Source organism: Lampetra fluviatilis, chromosome 6 (genome assembly GCF_964198595.1).
Source record: "Lampetra fluviatilis chromosome 6, kcLamFluv1.1, whole genome shotgun sequence".
Classification (NCBI taxonomy): domain Eukaryota; kingdom Metazoa; phylum Chordata; class Hyperoartia; order Petromyzontiformes; family Petromyzontidae; genus Lampetra; species Lampetra fluviatilis.
Genome location: NC_136280.1, coordinates 4537373 through 4557817, shown reverse-complemented (window position 1 = coordinate 4557817; position 20445 = coordinate 4537373). Strand labels below are relative to the sequence as shown.

The 20445-nt window shown below is 44.2% G+C and overlaps 1 protein-coding gene across 2 annotated transcripts in view; it reads right to left on the bottom strand.

Moving 5' to 3' along the window:
- Positions 1-449: 449 nt before the first annotated feature.
- Positions 450-20445, bottom strand: part of LOC144933072 (uncharacterized) — a 113147-nt gene continuing 93151 nt past the window's right edge. For both annotated transcript variants that reach the window (XM_078857571.1, XM_078857572.1), the window contains 7 exons: positions 7635-7724; positions 6491-6543; positions 5645-5707; positions 4801-4845; positions 4442-4486; positions 3589-3673; positions 450-782 (listed from right to left, as the gene is read on the bottom strand). In XM_078857571.1, the coding sequence (XP_078713697.1) occupies positions 619-782; positions 3589-3673; positions 4442-4486; positions 4801-4845; positions 5645-5707; positions 6491-6543; positions 7635-7724 (545 nt within the window). In that variant the 3' untranslated portion in view covers positions 450-618. The remainder of the gene's footprint in view (positions 783-3588; positions 3674-4441; positions 4487-4800; positions 4846-5644; positions 5708-6490; positions 6544-7634; positions 7725-20445) is intronic.

Sequence of the window (20445 nt, the reverse complement as noted above, 5' to 3'; positions counted from 1 at the left end):
TCACAATGAACTTGCTGTGCCTCAGCTACGTATTTTTTACACATCGATGCACCTTGTGATATATATATGTTTGCACAGACAGGCGGAACGCACAATAAGGGAACGGCTCACTTTCGTATGAGCATTCAGGACCGTTTTCAAAAATACAGATCTGAGGATGAACATCTTTGTTTTAAAGTCCGATAGGCATGCTACATTTACAATAAGTAGATCTAAACACTGCATCAATAGTGGCTCCCAAACTTTGTGCTGCAACCTGCAAAAAATGGTTATGGATTGCACTTTCAATATATATGGAAACCACTGTACTAGACCACAAAAAAGTGTAATATCAATACCAAAAACATCGAAAGCAATTAGCATCACCTCCCTCCCTTTTGTTTGCTTTTTTTTCATTTGACTTCTCACTGAAATAGAAATGTACACGTGAACAATGTCCCTGTTTGTGTTGTGCCGCGTAACTTACGCACAGTTATTAAAACCTGACGAAGAATGTTACGTCTTTAAAAAAAAAAAGTTGTAATTACTGTTTGTGAGAAAATAAAAAAATCAACACTGAAGAAGTGAACTGACTTTGTGGTCTTTAATTGTTAACTTATTTGATGATTTATTTTCTCTTTACTCGTTCCCCCCAGCTCTGCGTTGTTGTGTCGGCGGCAGGGTTTGGAGAAGGCGCAGTCGAGCGGGCGTGATCCCACGCCGGATTTTACTCAGCGCCGCAGACGGAGGAGGTGGAGTCGGGAAATCCTCCCCGGACCCAGACTCCGAAGACGTGAGTGAGTCTTAACGGCAAGAGGATAAAACAAATTTTGTGCAGATATGAACAAAACGCGATTCATATCATAATAACTTTCATTTGTAGCAGAGCGCCGCGCAGTTAATTCGTGCCTCCCACAGAGAGAGAGAGAATGACTCGGAGGCGCGAGGAACCACAGACAAGCAGGAAGGCAGCCACGTGGTGAGCCGGTGCCAACAATTGCCCTGTTGAGCACATGTATTAGTCACGCGGGAAAAAAGGAAATGCCTATTCACGTTAAAATTTGAGTGCATGTTTTTGGCGAAAAAAAAAAGTTAAAAGAAATTATGTAAACGCTTGTCAAACCGATGTTGAAATTGTTAATGCATTATATCCGCTCCGTGTGGCTAACGAGTGGGTATGATAACTCTTGTAAAGGCTGTTAAGGACATAAAGACATGAAGTTTATTTTGTTCAACCGAGCAAAAATTCAAGAGACCTGGATTAGTCTCGTTTGCAAAAATGATCTTGGTCACCAATGAAGCAAATACGAATAAGCACAAAAACAATTATGTACATGCGTGGTTTTGAGCATGGCCATGTATGAATGATCGTGTGTGTGTATGTGTAGCCATGTGTGTAGTTGTGTGCGTGTGTGCGACCGTGTGTGTGTGTGTGACAGTGGGGAGCGGTAGTGTAGCGGTTAGCGCGCTGCTCTACGAAACCCGGCGACCCGAGTTCGATACCCGCTCACGGCCAACACCAGTGACGATTTTCTGAACTGGTCCCGGGCCTCCCCTAGGTCGACTCAGCCTCAAATGAGTACCTGGTGCTATGTGTAAACATCGTCGCTGGGGAGACAAAGGCGGCCGGGCGTGGTGTTGGCCACCCACCCCCTCGTGTGCCGTGCCGGCCTTCATAGGTGCTCACTAACAGCACTTGCCCCTACAGTCAGTTAAGGCTATATGGGGATCTTTGTCTTTGTGTGTGACATAACACACGGTTGACTCAGCCTCCAAATAATTCCAAGTGGAAGGTGCCTTATAAATTCATGTAAATTATTCTTATCACCTGACATGGTGTGCTGGCCTTCAAAAGTGCTTGCTATCAGTGCGTTAAAGGCTATCAGGGTGGATCTATGTGGTTGTGTATGTTTCGATGTACATTCACGTACGACCTCAATGTGAACATTATTTCGTGTTTATCGTGATGTTCTATAAGGGCCCCATGTACGTTATGCAATGTAACCCGTTTTTCAATGCAAAGTCTTTCAATAGAATCATTCTCATACTACCACTCTGAGGGAGAGTTCATAGTTATACCATGTGTAATGTGAGTTTAACCACCACCTACAGCTGTGAGGCATTGCTTGCATTTCACGTAGCAGTTTTTTTCAATGTATAAACGAAACGCTATTAAGTGTTAACGTGTACACATGTAGCCTGTTGTTCGCCTTTAATAAATACATCTATAATTACATGGTTCTCTAAGGGCAGTGGCTAGCAACGTGCATGCAAAAGCCAGATGGCTTTTAAGAGAGACTTCAGATTGATATTTGTAATTGTAACATCTGGAAGAAATTGTATAATGTTAAAACAAACATACGTGTGCTTGAAATACACCAAGAATAAGGCACCTAAGCGAAATATGAACATCCCATGAAGTGCACAAAACCTGAATCAAGTTTAAATATGTGTTAACACAATGTGTTTTTCCCCTTTATTCTGGCAACAAAACTGAAACCTTTTTACGAGGAATCATGTGTGCATTAACCACAATACTTGTGGTCAAAATGCGAACAAAAAAACGGGAAAACCCCTAGTATTATATTTTGGTACTGGCAAAGGAGGTCTAATGATGTAGATGCTTACCCCGAGCTCTCATTACTCTGATAGTGGCATTGCCTTTGAGCTGTACGTCTTTTGGCGTCCTCTGGTCTAACACCAATTGAGACGAGGCTCAAAAGAAAGCTATCTCTGGTATGGACCAATCAGTTTTAAGGACTTTGCATATATTATCAGAGTGTGTTTTTTGTTTGCATTTTGACCACAAGTATTGTGGTTAATGCAGACATGATTCCTTGTTAAAAGGTTTCAGTTTGTTGCCGGAAAAAAGGGGAAACCCCTATTATATGTTGGTACTGACAAAGGAGGTCTAATGATGTGTTAATACAACAGCGATCAACATCCACTTTGTCAATCCACTGCCGGATGAAAACCTCTGCATATCATGTCGGTGATGGTACTTCTTCACCATACTTTACCATGCTGGCCAATGCGGGTTGGCAAATTTGGGTGGGTTAAACCGGTGCAAATATCACTGACTGCTGATGTAAGTTTTGGCTGGGAAATTTAACTCAGGTTGTCAGCTTCATACGTATACTATAACTATGAAATACAATGGCGTCGACATGGTGGCATGGTTGATTAGGGCACTGCACAATTAATACGGTCCATTTCCCGATCGTGGCTAACATCACTGGCAAAGAATATCTAAACCAATCCTGGGTACGCTCCCCTTCCACCAACTTACTCTGACCAGCGTGGTAAAACAACCCCACCCACCCATGACTGACACGTCAGGCATGGTATAATGATACAGGCCTGTAAATTAGATGTTTTTATCATTATTATTATTAAAACATTTGTAAGCGTATCAATGATTTAAACATGGAGAGATTGAAAACCACATCCCAGCATGTAAAGTTGTGTGCAGTATATGCAGTCTTGTGTGTTTTTTTGTTGGTATGGAAAATATTGACCATGTACTTGGCGATGCAACAATGTAGTGCTTGCTTGTAATTGTCTGCGCTGGGGATGGGATTGAACGTCAGTCAGGGCAACGTTACGCACCGTGCAGTCCCAGCATGTGCTCCAGGATTAGGACCCTCTCGGCCAGAATCTTAAGGGCCTCCCGTAGCTGTTGGATTCCATCTCCCTGCACGCACACATCACGGTAACCCTTATTGACAATCGCAAAAACCACGTTTCTTTTTTTTTTGTTCATTTGCATTTTCAATTTGCTGCTCCGCTGATTAACTGAATGCGTTCGTTGTTGGAATTTGCAATACTGCAGCAGCGTGGAAACCTTCCCCCGCGGATTTTTTGTTTGTTCCTTTTCTTGTCAAACGATCCCTTACAAAATTGAAAGAATAAAACATTCTCAAGTGAATCTCATCACCAGAGTGGATGGATTTCATCAAGCTAGCACGTGCTAAGCCTCCGGCAGGCTGCAAAGCTATTCTGGATCCAGACACAGTGCCAGTGGAACGGTAATTTGTCAATTGTTTTCATATTTGTTGTGTGAACATCTGGTTAATTCGGCGCGTGAAAGCCTACCAGATGGAGGTTCTCCATTAAACTCTTTGAGTGTGCCACGTGGCTTCATCATTGGTGCATAATAACCCGTTATGTCTGTGTGAGAATTTTCAATGATTTAATCACCCGACACTGTTTTAGGCTAGCACAGTCATTGGCACACTGCACAACGAACCCAAAGCGGTCTTGGACACACTCCCCTCTTACTTCGCCAAATTAAAGCAACTTTTCAAAGATCTCTAGAGTAGTGGGAGATACCTCGCAAGGCACACTGCGCCCAGCTGCCTTGTTCAAAGACGCATTAAGTCATGTTTAAATTATAGCACGGTTGGCTACGTGCGGTGCGAATGAATTATCAACATGAATACAAATGTGTGCGTGGTCTTACTGGAGGACCCTTCTCTCCAATATCACCCTTGTTTCCTTTTTCTCCCTGAAACGGGAAAATGACGGCAATGTTCTTTAACAACGAAACAATCCACTGCAGTATCTTCATTTATCGCGAGCATCCTCATCGCATTTGCGAAGAACATTTTCAGCATTACAGCTTTGCAGTCTCTGGGCCACTGCAAGTCCATGGCAATGTCATGAACAAATGAGTAAAAATCGGGGTGGGGGGGGGGGTGGGGGACCGAATTTGCAGGTCGATATATCGGTAATGTGCACATTGAACGGCTGAGCTTGCCTTGACCGCGGGATGTTGCTAATTGACTGGTCGCGCGGAAAGATAATTGCGTGGCAACTCACGTGCGTGCCTCTCATGCCAGACTCCCCGGGCCAACCGCGCTCGCCCTGCGGGATAAACACGCGGCAGATAACGTCATCTTTCATCTGCAAAAATCCCCTGACTAGTGTGATGAAATTAAAGGTTTTTTTTTCTTTTTTTGCAGAACATTTTTTAAATGCCGTAATCGTCTACCGACCATTTTGCACTTTTCTGAAGAAGAAAATAGAATTTCTTGATTTGAAGCTTTCGTGACTGCAAGGATTCATATTCTTAAAATTAAATAAAAATCACGACGTTTCGTAATTTAAATTTTTTACCTACGTGACTTTACTGAAAAAAACCTAAGAATAAGAAAATAGAAAGCGATTATCCAAAGAACAATCTTATTACCGTCCTGCATGTTACATGTTATATCTGGCAGCCGTTATCCAGCCTGCAAACAACACCACCGCATTCGTTGGGTGACGATCAAGTTGAAGACAACAGCGGCAAACCTCATCCACACCTGAGCGATCAGTTGCCGCAACTTGGTTGCATGCAACTGGATCGCCTGTACATTTGGACGTCCCTGCAACTGGTTGCGAGCAGTTGCAAGGCAGGTTTCTTACCGCAGAAGACAAGCTGTCTTCCAGCGATCTACTCGCTCATTCGTAAGCGTTTCACCACGTCTGTGATTGGTCGTTACAATTCCGGTACCACTCTGCACTTTCTTATCGCGCAATTCGAAGCGGTCATATGTGGACAAAGCAGTCGCGAGCAATGACCGAGTAGCGCAACCTTGAGTAGCAGTTTTTCTGGTCGCTGCATCTTTCGGCTCAGGTGTGGAGCCGGTTTCATGGAGCGTAACTTTGCGTGTTACCGTACCCTGTCGCCTTTTTCTCCTTTTAATCCCTCTTGCCCTGGTGGTCCCACGGCTCCATTGGAACCCTGGAAGAGGCAAAACACAACATTTACGTTCTCTCGCTTTTCATTGTGTCACTTCATTGACGTACGGCACTTTATTTATATCCGCAACTGGTAGAGGGCCTCTGGTGGTGGTGGTGGTGGTGGGAGGTTTTGACCGCGCCTCACCACGCTCCGCAGTGCGGGGCTGGTGAAGGCGGAGAGCACAGCTGTTGGAGTGTAGTACGGTACAACGGTGGATTTTGTCGCACTAACTCCCTGCCGACAACATAACGCCACATCGGTTGCCCATCCAAGTACCATGCAGACTCAAGCCTGCTTAGCTTCTGAGATCTGACAAGATCGGACTGATCCCGGCTGATAACTAAACTTACTATTTTTTAAATGTATTTTTTTATTTTACCAGGTAAGGCCCACTGAGCTATATAGCTATTGTTCAGAAACAATCTGGCCACAAATGATAGCTCGAGGAAGTGGCTTGTCATGTGGAAATTTACAGCCGCCAAATACTCTAAATGCATGTTTGTAAATGTGGAGGAGAAAACCGGAGGACCCGGAGAAAAATCCACGCGACCGCGGAAAGAGAGACACGTAAACTCCAAATACACATTGGCGTCAGGGTCGGGATGAAACCCACGACCTCCTGCATACCAGGCGAGGGAGTTAACATCTCGCCACCGTGGCACCCTTCTGCATAGCTGCATATGATAAGGTCACAGGGTAGCTATACAGATCATCAACATTTTTCCGCGAGAGCTCCAGATCAATATAGTGTACCGGCCGACGGTACTTGTAAAAGATACTCACGTCTTTCCCTGCGGGGCCATCTGGCCCAATTGGCCCGGCAAGGCCCTCCTGGCCTGTCAGAAAGTGGGAGACATTTAAATAGTAAATAGCGGTCCGTGAATTTATAAAACCAAAGGATTAAGAATTCCACGCTTAACCATGTAAATCCAGACGGCTGTACACCTTCATGCATAAAATAATTTAATGGAACGGTTGAATAAAATATGGGTTTTTAATCTTAATTTGCATCGAAAAAGAACACGTTGCTTTGATTAAAATGTTAATCTTTATAGGTTCGTGCAGCCTTCTTTATTAATGTATGCATTTTCTGTGACTCAATGTTGATTTCTCATCGCACGCTTTTGAAGGCTTCGTATGCAGAATATATAACGTATAATTGAACAAGTAGGCTTTCACGATCATTATTATTCATCATAAAGGGGGTTTAATCTTCACTTAAAGCTTTTGTGACTGCAGAAATTCATATTCTTTGGGTCTTTCGGTAAAGTCACGTCGATAGCAATCGTCATCAGGATGAAGATCGCTTGTGTTGTGATCAAAACGTCGTAGTAAAGAATATAAAGGGGGTTTCTTGGGGGCTATATCGGGTGGAGGTGGATTCACGACACATTTGCATTACCGCAATCTAACCCAAAAATATCGTTACCATGAACATATATGTTCATATTATCATGTGTTCATAATGACGTTGTTATGAACACATAGATACATAATATATATACCAATTTAAAGCTTTCGTGACTGCAGGGATTCATCTTGGTTCTTTCGGTAAAGTCACGTAGAAGGAAAATAATAAGATAATAAAAATTAGACAAAATAAAATAATTCTCACGACGTTTTGGCCACAACGCAAGCAGCCGTCCTCAGGTGAAGAACAGATCTGTTGGAAAGACAGCGTCTGAATGACGCTGTCTTTCCGACAGACGCTGTCTTTCCAACAGACCTGTTCTTCACTGAATGACGCTGTCTTACCGACAGACCTGTTCTTCACCTGAGGACGGCTGCTTGCGTTGTGGCCGAAACGTCTTGAGAATTATTTTATTATGTTTATTTTTATTATTTTATTATTTCTCTTCTACGTGACTTTACCGAAAGAACCAAGAAGACATATATATATACCATTTGATTTTCAGTCATCAGTCACCTGGGGACCCAGGTGGGCCAGGCGGGCCTGGCGGTCCTCGCGGACCTGCGATCACCGCGTTGATGACGTCGCTGGAAGGGGCCTTTACTCCTGAAGGCACAGATCAAGTGGCACATTTGAACAGAGTTATACAGGTGACTTAACGGCTCTCGTGACCCTCGTGAACCCATTGAGTTCTCCACCGATTCATCTTCTTGGTTCTTTCGGTAAAGTCACGTAGAATGGAAATAAGACAGACTCTGTCTTCTCGACAGACCTGTTCTCCACCTGAGGACGGCTGCTTGAGTTGTGGCCGAAACGTCGTGAGAATTATTTATTATGTTTTATTTTTATTGTATTATTTCCATTCTACGTGACTTCACCGAAAGAACCAAGAAGATGAATCCCTGCAGTCACGAAAGCTTTAAATCGAAATTTCTCCACCGATGTTGAGGACTCGGCCCCCCCGGGAAAACAGTTTCGTCTCATCCGTCACACCGCGTTCTACCACTTTACACTTCAAACCGCTTCCCTTTGTGGTCCTGTCCTCACACTGCGCAAACTTTGTAATTCCTCACCGTTGTCTATCTTGTTTTCCTCTCAAGCTCTTCCAGCCTTGTTCAATCTAGGTAACATGCACAACTCCTATCGATTACAACTTCGGCGGTGCTGTTTGTTACTCACCGCTTCGTGTTTTTGCTCTTCGGGTCTGCACTCATTCATGATTTTAACAACAACAACAAATTATAAATGGAAAACGCACGCGAATGCCGATACTTTCTCTCACATCTCGCTGAGTTAATGGCTTCATTTTTCTAACCACCAGTGCATTAAGCAAAGGGCCATGAAGGTCAGAGCAATATTTAAACTGCGCATAGTTTACAATCGTTTTTGGCAGCTTGTCATGTCTTGAAAACCCGCTGCGTTGACTGTTTCTGGCACGTGGTTCACATTGCAGGCACCCGCACTGCAATTGCCGAACGCAGGCACGAGAGGGCACCTGCTTCCTAGATCACTGCTTCTCATCCTCTGTCATTGCAAGGCACCACACAAGCTCGGGCTCAACGATTTGGGGACAATATCTAGTTGCGATTTTTCTGACAGATAATGCGATTGCGATTTGATTTGCGATTTAAAAAAGTCAAGCTTCAGTTCAATATTCACCGTGTAATAGATTTAAAACGTGATGGAGCATTACCACATGATACCATCGAAATACGAACTGCTCTATATATTCTAATACAAGGATGAGAACTTAAAATAGATTAATTGCTTCCAACATGTATTTATTAAAATGTTTTAATTGAAATAGAATAATCAAACATAGAACAATTGTTAAGTTAATAAATAAAGCTATAAATAATAATAATAATAAAACAATTCCAATAAGAAAGTAATAGGACTTTTAAAATCGCAAAAAAATCGCAGCCTTTACGATTTGCTAATCGCATTATTTCAAATTTCGATTTGAAATCGATTAATCGTTCAGCCCTACCGCGCACACACACACTTTGGAGTTGTCTCGATCTCCGCAGCACATCGAAACCCCCCCCCCCCGCTCCTAAAAAAAAATCACGATGGGTCCTTCAACCAACAGTGTATTGATCGTGGCTGATGAAGATCTGTGTGCGCGCGCGCGCGCGTCTCTCTTGCAAGTGACTACGTCGCAATGGGCGAAGTTGGAAATGTGGAATTTCCACAATGGGCGTGTGTCGCGCTGCCCTCGTTCACATCACCCCGTGTCTTCCCCTATCCCCCCCCGCATCTCATCGCCGACTCAATACCGCAGACGCGTGAAGCTCGGGTTTAATCACTCACCCTGGGGGGTGGGGTGTAATGGGGTGGTTAGGGGGGAGTTGTATGTTTTGTGTGCCAGTGCGTGCCTATCTACGTGTTTCACTTGTTAATTGTTCGGTTTTATTTGGAGTTCCGTGCCTTCTGTGTTCATTTCGACTTCTGCGTTTGTCTCTTTAATTGCTTTGCGTTGACGTCTGTTTGTCTACGTGTTTGTTCATTATTTATTTAATCGTGCGCGCGTGTGTGTGTGTTAATCGATACCAAAATATCATGGCACACCTGGGACTTTTCCATACCACACACACACATCCAGAAACGCCACACGCAATATTATATAAACCACCCTAATAGTCGCCTATTTTAAGTTTTTTTCCTTTTAAAACCTGATTGTGTTGAGTTTTTTATATTATTATTTTTGCTTATGTACCACAGCCAACGCAGTATCACCAAATAATATATTTCCTCCATGGATGTCGTAATTCCCGATGCAATTAAGGCTCATAATCCCGGTTGCATCGAGGCTCTGAGTCTGTTCTTTTTTATGCTATATACAATATCACAATCTTATATTTTCCTTTTCATAAATAAATCAACATACGTTGACTGTAGCATCTACGTGAATGTCAGTGAATTGTCGAACCCATAAGTTGTTTTTTTATCTATCTATCTATCCAATCCAACTATCAGGAGTTTTGTTTTGTTTCAAGGGTAATTATTTACATTTTCTTTACCTATAAGTTTACTGTCTATAATTGCAATAAAAAAGTATTTGAAAAATTCACCATTATTTGAACGTATGCAATTATTGCCTAGCCGAAAAAAGATTACTTTCAGTTCAAGGGTAATTGGTGAACTTATCAATGAGTGAATTTTAAAATTAAACTCATCGATAACACGCGTGCGTGCTATTTTAAGAATCTTAAATCCTCCACGCATTATTCACGAGCTGCATCGTGAACATTTATATTCACTGACTCCAAGCTGTAAATGTGTCGTACAAATTCCTCTTCTTTACAGCCCTTTGCCAATCCACTCCTGGATGAGGGCCATCCGATACCCACGTCGGCCACGGAGATTGCCTGACCATACTTCACCACGTTTCGTCAATATGGGCAAACGCTCGCTGGTGTGTAATTTCCAATTCATATTCCTAGGCCTTTAGAATTAAAGAAAACATCTTGTAAAAGAGCGTGCATTTAAGCGCGCACACACACACACATTTGCCAAAATTAACTAAAGTAAATGGTCAGACGAATGTCTTCCGAAGTCTAAGGGTTATTCCACCAGGGATAATTGGTGATCCGGCCACCCATGGAGAGATCTGCTAAATTTGCCGTAAATTAAAAGGCTACGTTTGTTCTTTCAATTGATTCTGCAGCGCAACCCTTCCAACCCCTTGATTACCATGCAAACAACAGGGGAATGCACAAGGTCTGCATGAATCACCAAAAAAAAACCCAATAGAAACCCAGCACTGTGGTACAGCGGTTTGATAGATTCATCGGGCTTCTAGGCAAAGTCCTACAAATCACGATTAAGGCAAATGAAACAAAGAGTCCCATTATAAGCACTGCTTGTATGCACATTTTTTGGCATCCATACAATTCCTCCCCGGTGTAAATATAAAATGTTACGATGTGGGTCTCCGCCTTTGTGCTCTGTATCCTGATGTGTTTTATTTCGGGTTGCACCGCATGCTTGTTGGACGCCAAACGTCCAACAATTGGCTTCACGTGATGGGAGCCTCTTCAAGGACCGAAAACGTGATCTTGAACAAGCTGCCGGTGGATCGCTCCGCATGGCGAACGTCCTAACTGAAGAAGTTCCAAGCACGCGGAGTAAAAAAAAAATGTCGGGCGTCACGCAGAACACGAAAAAAAGCACGTGGTACAACCAGAAAACACATCGGATGAGCTATCAAAAATGTTGGTGGGGTAAACTGACTTTTGCATTCCTTGCCCACTTGAAGGCCAACGATAGGCCGCTACAAGATGTGGATTACGCACGTGCAAGAGGTCATGTGACTGGATGATTTTGCTCATTCTTTGGCGTGATCTTGCCAAAATAAGTAATGGGTGCCCAGAAAAATATGTGGTGCCTAACTTGGAATAGAGACCCGGAATAGATGAGACCAAAACCGTGGCAGTCAATTGCCCAATTTAAAAAAAATGCCTAACTCGAATGCTCTTCCTTGACCATCGAATTACTCAATGATGCTTGTTTTCAGTCGCAGTGGCATGCTAATCATTCACGTGAAAAGCGCAGTTGAAATGTCCGATTAGATCATCTTGTAGGGTGGCTCAGACGTCTGTTGCCATGGTTTCTCTTTTATACCCTGAACACTCGCGTGAAAACGAAATGGTTAGTTAAAGACGACGTATAGACTCAACCTGTAGATTGTGCATCTATTTCTAAAGATGCATTTCAAATTCTATCTTTAAAGAAAGATTCAACAAAGTAAACCAAGGAAGCAGCGATCACAGTGGAGAAGTATGGTCAAACATCCCCCATGATTAACACGCCGTGAGAAGGCATTTATTCAGTAGTGGATTGACAAAGGGTCGTATGCAGTTATTAATTTATTCAATTAACGTGTGATCACCTCCGCTCAGCTATGCACGATCTTGCTGACGAGTTACCACTCTCCACTGAGAATGGGAAAAACGAGTAATGTGTACACCTGTTACACCTGGCGTGAACCTGAGGTCGTATAACCCTCACGCAACGCCAGCTCATTTCACCCGTGAAATCGAATACAACCGACGACTCATCTTTCATTAATTGCGGCAGCCTACGTGATAAAGAAATGCTATTTCTTGCACGACGGCTCGCCGGTTTCATCAATCTGCTCTCCTGAACGACAACGTCGGTGCACGTTCAGTGCTTGTGTTTGGTGCGGTGTTGATCCGTCTGGGATGACGAAGAAGGTTCACTCAAAAAAGGGACATTTTCGCCAAGACGGGCAGGAGAAGGCAAACACTGATGCTGATAATGATGATGATGGTGGTGTTGTCTGTTCCTCGTTGATTTAATTGGGCACCCTTGGTTCTGAAGTAAATGGGAGCGGGGTGAAAGCCACCCAGACTTGTGCTGCACACAAAATGAGCAATGAAAGGCAGTTTGCTGTTTACCCAGGGGCCACTACGCTAATTGGCTCGTATGGCTCGTGCAGTCCTCGAGTTGTGCCAAAAACAAAGTGACCCCCTTTATTTTTTTCAGTGCCGCTGAAGCTTTTTTCACAAAGGACACGACCCATTTAAAAAAAAATCTATCTAACACCCAGGGAAAAGCTGTTCGCTTCCAAAAAAATACACTTTCTCCACAATGCAACCAACATTTTTTTTATGCCCCCTCTATGCGATGCACTCCTAAACAGATGTTGCCAATAAATATGCTCCACAGAATGGAATTTGCTGCACCAAGGATTATAATGCCTCATACGCTTAAAGGTACTCGTGTTCCAGAACGTGTTTAAAAAAATACCTACAAAATCAGGACTATGCCAAACATTATACCAGGGTCACGTGCACATGAAGTGGTAAGCTGTGTTATGCCGGTCTGCTATGTAGCTGGAGCAAATGTAAAAGGAGTAAAACATTTCTATATTTTTTTAAATATCCTGCTTAATTCTGCAAATAGTTTCGATTTAAAGCTTTCGTGACTGCAGGGATTCATCTTCTTGGTTCTTTCGGTAAAGTCACGTAGAAGGGAAGTAATAAAATAATAAAAATAAAACATAATAAAACAATTCTCACGACGTTTCGGCCACAACGCAAGCAGCCATCCTCAGGCGAAGAATGAAACACCCCAAGCTTGGAGCGTATATTTAAGCTGGGTTAGAGGGGGGGGGAGGTGGGAAGAAGAGCGCCTAAACAAAATAATTTGCATATCAAGAGGAATTCAGCATATGGAAAATGCGTAGGAGGTGGGAGGGGGGGGTTCCAAATCAATACTATGCCCGTGCATTATGCAGGATTAGCAGCATCAAAGGGGGGGGGGGGGAAGGGGGGGAGCATTAACAAAGGAAAGGAATGTTAATAGTATGTAGCTGTAGTTACTAAACAACCACGTAAAAAACTACAGTATAAACTGCATGACAAACTAAAGTATAAACTACATAGCATCATCAGTAAACTTACTATACTCTACAATAAGCTGAGTTACTAACAGTAAGTAATACATGAAAAATTCTACGTTGTAAAAATTTATATAATATGCTTCCATCTAAACTTTATTCTCTTACATCACACGCGTCTATACCGTACTATATACTTCCATAGGCAAAACCAACATTAAATTACATACTGTATTGCTATAAACCACCCTATACCTTATACATTTTTAATATAACACTATGTATTATTCTACCCACCCTAATGTGTATCAAAATGGTTTATTACGTCCTTCCAGTGATTGCTAAGCCAGAATCCATCTTCTCGGTTAAAATTGTCTCTGTGTTTGTAAATGTGGATCGCCTCATGTACGAATCTCTCATGATAGCCAGATGGCTTGCAGAGAACCTCTGTCTTGGAGAAGTCAATGTCATGTGAGCCCACTGAGTTGTAACAGTGATCTGCCACGGCTGAGGTGTTTGTCCTACAGTGTTTCAGGTCAGCTTCATGTTCACGGATGCGGTCCGAGACATGTCGTTTGGTTTCCCCAATGTAACTGCTACCACAGAGGCAACTTAGTTTGTAGACACCAGGGTACTGTATGTCTGGAACCACATCTTTTACAGACGGTACCAGATCACGGATTTTATGTACTGTGTTGAATCGGACCTGGATCTTGTGTTTAATCAGGATTTTGGAGATCTTTTTTGTGACCCCAGCAATGTAGGGTAAGGTGATGGTCTTGAAAGGCTCCTCAACAGGATCCTTCTTGGTGGTTGGAGTGATGGCTTTGCGGATTGTGTAGTCGGAGTAACCATTAGCCTTAAGAGCTTGGCGTACGTGTTTGAGTTCACTGGAAATGTGTTCATGGTCGGAGATGCATTGGGCTCTATGATATAGAGTCTTGATGAGGGAATTCTTCTGGGATGGATGGTGGTGGGAATCCGGTTTTAGATAAGCATCCGTGTGGGTGGCTTTCCTGTAGACAGAGTGGCTCATTGAACCATCAGGTCTCCTTTTGATTAGGACATCCAAAAAGGGTAGCTTGCCATCATTTTCGACTTCCATGGTGAATCTGATGGCTGGGTGTATGGAATTGATATGGTCGAGAAATTGGTCTAGAGCAGGCCGGCCATGTGGCCAGATGACAAAAGTGTCGTCTACGTACCTCTTCCATAAGGTCGGGCGTAGAGTGGCAGTCTGGATGGCGTCCGTCTCAAATTTCTCCATGAAGATGTTGGCTACAACCGGAGATAAGGGGGAGCCCATTGGGGTGCCCTCAATTTGCTTGTAGAAGGTTCCATTCCAGGTGAAGTATGTATTGGTTAAGCAGTGTCTCACCAGGGGGGGTACCCCAGCATTCAGTCCTTGATGAACCAAGTCTTCAATGATTGCGATGGTGTCAGGCACAGGCACCTTGGTGAACAAGGAAACCACATCAAAACTGACAAGCAGGTCGTCTGGGGACAGGGCAATCCCCTTGATTGTTGATACCAGGTCAGTAGAGTTTAGTACTGCAGAGGTGGTTTTTCCAGTGAAAGGCCGTAGGATTTCGGACAAAAAACGAGCCAGTTTGTATATAAAGAAGATACACCTCTTCGTCCCATTGTCTCTACTATCAACTCCCCGACTTACAAACTGGCTCGTTTTTTGTCCGAAATCCTACGGCCTTTCACTGGAAAAACCACCTCTGCAGTACTAAACTCTACTGACCTGGTATCAACAATCAAGGGGATTGCCCTGTCCCCAGACGACCTGCTTGTCAGTTTTGATGTGGTTTCCTTGTTCACCAAGGTGCCTGTGCCTGACACCATCGCAATCATTGAAGACTTGGTTCATCAAGGACTGAATGCTGGGGTACCCCCCCTGGTGAGACACTGCTTAACCAATACATACTTCACCTGGAATGGAACCTTCTACAAGCAAATTGAGGGCACCCCAATGGGCTCCCCCTTATCTCCGGTTGTAGCCAACATCTTCATGGAGAAATTTGAGACGGACGCCATCCAGACTGCCACTCTACGCCCGACCTTATGGAAGAGGTACGTAGACGACACTTTTGTCATCTGGCCACATGGCCGGCCTGCTCTAGACCAATTTCTCGACCATATCAATTCCATACACCCAGCCATCAGATTCACCATGGAAGTCGAAAATGATGGCAAGCTACCCTTTTTGGATGTCCTAATCAAAAGGAGACCTGATGGTTCAATGAGCCACTCTGTCTACAGGAAAGCCACCCACACGGATGCTTATCTAAAACCGGATTCCCACCACCATCCATCCCAGAAGAATTCCCTCATCAAGACTCTATATCATAGAGCCCAATGCATCTCCGACCATGAACACATTTCCAGTGAACTCAAACACGTACGCCAAGCTCTTAAGGCTAATGGTTACTCCGACTACACAATCCGCAAAGCCATCACTCCAACCACCAAGAAGGATCCTGTTGAGGAGCCTTTCAAGACCATCACCTTACCCTACATTGCTGGGGTCACAAAAAAGATCTCCAAAATCCTGATTAAACACAAGATCCAGGTCCGATTCAACACAGTACATAAAATCCGTGATCTGGTACCGTCTGTAAAAGATGTGGTTCCAGACATACAGTACCCTGGTGTCTACAAACTAAGTTGCCTCTGTGGTAGCAGTTACATTGGGGAAACCAAACGACATGTCTCGGACCGCATCCGTGAACATGAAGCTGACCTGAAACACTGTAGGACAAACGCCTCAGCCGTGGCAGATCACTGTTACAACTCAGTGGGCTCACATGACATTGACTTCTCCAAGACAGAGGTTCTCTGCAAGCCATCTGGCTATCATGAGAGATTCGTACATGAGGCGATCCACATTTACAAACACAGAGACAATTTTAACCGAGAAGATGGATTCTGGCTTAGCAATCACTGGAAGGACGTAATAAACCATTTTGATACACATTAGGGTGGGTAGAATAATACATAGTGTTATATTAAAAATGTATAAGGTATAGGGTGGTTTATAGCAATACAGTATGTAATTTAATGTTGGTTTTGCCTATGGAAGTATATAGTACGGTATAGACGCGTGTGATGTAAGAGAATAAAGTTTAGATGGAAGCATATTATATAAATTTTTACAACGTAGAATTTTTCATGTATTACTTACTGTTAGTAACTCAGCTTATTGTAGAGTATAGTAAGTTTACTGATGATGCTATGTAGTTTATACTTTAGTTTGTCATGCAGTTTATACTGTAGTTTTTTACGTGGTTGTTTAGTAACTACAGCTACATACTATTAACATTCCTTTCCTTTGTTAATGCTCCCCCCCTTCCCCCCCCCCCCTTTGATGCTGCTAATCCTGCATAATGCACGGGCATAGTATTGATTTGGAACCCCCCCCTCCCACCTCCTACGCATTTTCCATATGCTGAATTCCTCTTGATATGCAAATTATTTTGTTTAGGCGCTCTTCTTCCCACCTCCCCCCCCTCTAACCCAGCTTAAATATACGCTCCAAGCTTGGGGTGTTTCATTCTTCGCCTGAGGATGGCTGCTTGCGTTGTGGCCGAAACGTCGTGAGAATTGTTTTATTATGTTTTATTTTTATTATTTTATTACTTCCATTCTACGTGACTTTACCGAAAGAACCAAGAAGATCTGCAAATAGTTTCACGTACCTCCGACTTACAGCTCTGGACCAGTCAGTGATGGAAACTCCACAATCCCATGCCAGGGATGAGTGTGTTCAATAGGACAACAACAACAATATATTTCTCCCCACAAAATGCTGCTCATGTGGTCGACCCTGGATGGATGTAGTGCTGGCAGGATTTTACACTCACAACCTTCCAACAACTTGCAACTCAACCTACCTCTGTGCCCACCGGCTGAAAATACAGGTTCACATTAACCCACAGCACCACCGCTCCACGCCACATTGTGTATGATTTGAACGGTCCACCCTAATCCGCATCCGCACAAACCACAGCAGATCCAGATACCTGATGCACAAGTGGAAAATTAGAAACTCTCCAGTCGTGTGCGACTGTGGTCATCCAGAACAGACCATACAACGTATAACGACGCGATGCCCGATCCACAAATACAAAGGAGAAATCGCAGCGATGCACTCCCACTGCATCTGACGCGGTCGTCTGACTCGGACGCATGAATGTTCAATTGCAGTTGTTACTCTGAATCTACATCAGCCGTACGAAAGAAGAAGAGGACAACCTATTTGGCATCATTATTATAAGCCGTTCTCAATCCACCAATGGATGAAGGCCTCCCCACACCACGTAGATTATGGGGGGGGGGGGGTGTTGACCATACTTCAACACCCTGCTCCTTGCGGGTTGGTGAAGGACCACTTTAGATATCACGTGCCGCTGATGTACTTTAGTCATGGCTGGGATTCGAGCTAACAACCTATGCACGACTACTCCACTCCCATTTATTTTTTCATAGCTGGACTACACTTGAATGCGCTGCAATTGGGTTTACGTCAACATGTATAGACGAGCATTGCACACCGTCGCGTCCTGTTGTATATCGAAGCGAGACTTGCAAACTTTGGCTGCACAATTTGCACTGCAGTTTTTCATCGTTACAATGGCTTTTTTTTTGGCTTTAGCAAGCGGACACGCGGCCAAAACCCAACCGCGCAACTGACGCAGAGAGAGTGAGAGAGACGGAGAGAGGAGCCGAACAGCTGTTTTCTCATGTAAAAAGCATGCGGCCAGATACACGTGCCATTACACGCATTCCAGACGAAAAACCTCAAGACATGCCACAAGTTCAAAAAAAACACCGTCTTCGGAAACTATGTCATTTTATTGCGCCCGCTCAAACTTTCTCTCCATCCCCCGATTTTGAGTCGGCGGTAGTGGAGGACTCTTCGACGGACGACGACGGCGCGCACGCACATGCCCCCACGATCGCTGCCGTGTTTACACATACTCAGCGTAAACATCGCATGCTCTGGTGGTCGTTGTGGGAGGGATTTCTGAATTCCTGGCTGTTTATGCTCCAACTTAGAAACAATTTGACAACTAATGAAACCCTGACAAAAGGCACTGGCATATGAAGTTTTCTAGCCGATGCAAAATAGCAGGGTGCTGGCGCTCTGTCTTTTTTCTTTCCAACAATGCGCGTCACAATTCTTTGTGCTCGTGTTTGCCTTCCTGACAGCCGCGACAGTGAGCCGTTAAACTTGCAGCCATCGCCTGCAAAGCCACGCTATTGTACCGTCGGCAATGTATACAACCTTCCCGCGCATGCCGTACGAGCCGTCAACCATCCAGAGCCAATCCCGTGTATTTTGCTGCAGCCACGGCCAACGCTCGTGCCTTTTTATCCCGACATTTCGTGTCGGTTAAAGCGCAGGCTGCGGGATGAGTGAGTGCCCTGCAAATGACGAACAACCAGAAGCTCGGTCTCCATTATCAAAGTGGAATTTCCGGTGGCATCGCACATCTTACCCTTGTGAATTTCCCTGGACAATTCCAGCATCCTGCCTGCAAAATTACAGGACGGGCAGGGGCTGCCTCGGCCAGCTGCACCACAAAGGAAGCCTTGCGTAAAAGGTTTTACGGTAACGAAATGTTGGCACGCGTGTATTTAAATTTGCAGTGAGTACTCGCAGTGCAATCCGTTGCTGGTGTGGTGCAGAGCACCCCAATTTTAGAACGGTTACGAATGTGGTGGGTGTGCTGCTAACAGGACCTGACATTCTAAATTCCTGATTGGAGGCTCGTGAATGCCCAGGGTGCACTTCTTCCCAAAGCCACAACGAAACCGAGGATGTGGTGTTATTTATGGAAGTAAGCGGGGGCTTAATTTCAGCCAGAGCTGTCTGGGGGCTGAGCTCCAGAAAAAAATATATTTCCCTATCCCACACTGCAGGAATTAAGTGAACCCATTACTCACAACATGTTACGTAACAATAGATACTGATTAAATCGATGTTGTCCATTGTTATGCCTCGATCATCAGTACCTCGCCAATTATACATACATGAGTCTATCTCCATCAAATGTGTTTTAGGAAACAAACTTTGATGATTTGGGATATTTTTTTGCTGATGAGGTTTAGACAGCAAGCTGTTTGATCTACATTGGCTAGCGTCGGGTGACACTGTACTTCTGTAAATGGGCAAAACATTTGTAAACATGGAATGCGGCCATAACATGTGCGAAATATGTTATTCGTGCGTTCCCATTATTTTTGTGTCCGCATGTGTGTGTGTGTTGTGGGGAGAGGTAGTGTAGCGGTTAGCGCTACACTGCGCTACGAAGCCGGCGACCCGAGTTCAATTCCCGCTCACGGCCAACACCAGTGGCGATTATCTGAACCGGTCATGGGCCTCCCCGAGGTCGACTCAGCCTCAAATGAGTACCTGGTTTGATGGGTGAACATCGCCATGTGCCGTTCAGGCTAAACGGTGGATATTTGTCTTTGTGTGTGTTGAAGCCTTGCATCTGTACACACAGGCATCTTCGACATATCAGAATCTAAACTTGATGTGTGTTGTGCCGTGGTGGCACTGGTTGCCACGTACATCCCAGCACCACACACGATGTACACTTCGTGCCTACACTTCAGATGAAGCCTCCTCACTGTTGCACGGGCAGTGAGCCTCAGGGGCACATCTGCAATGTGGACTTTGTGGGGAGTGCTCCCACTCAAGAATGGTTGCCGGTGGGTATCGATCCCATTACAGATAGAACCCATCACACACACACACACACTTTGTGAATATATCGGCCCAATATTTATATTAAATCTACGTTGCTGCCTGGCTACTGACAAAGCACAAAGCCCACTGTTTGTGCGGGCTACTGTGTTGCTGAAGAGAGGGAGGGAGGGAGGGGGATAACACAGACTCAGATGTCATGATTTTTGTCTAAAATGTTGTGTGGTGGGGGGGGTATC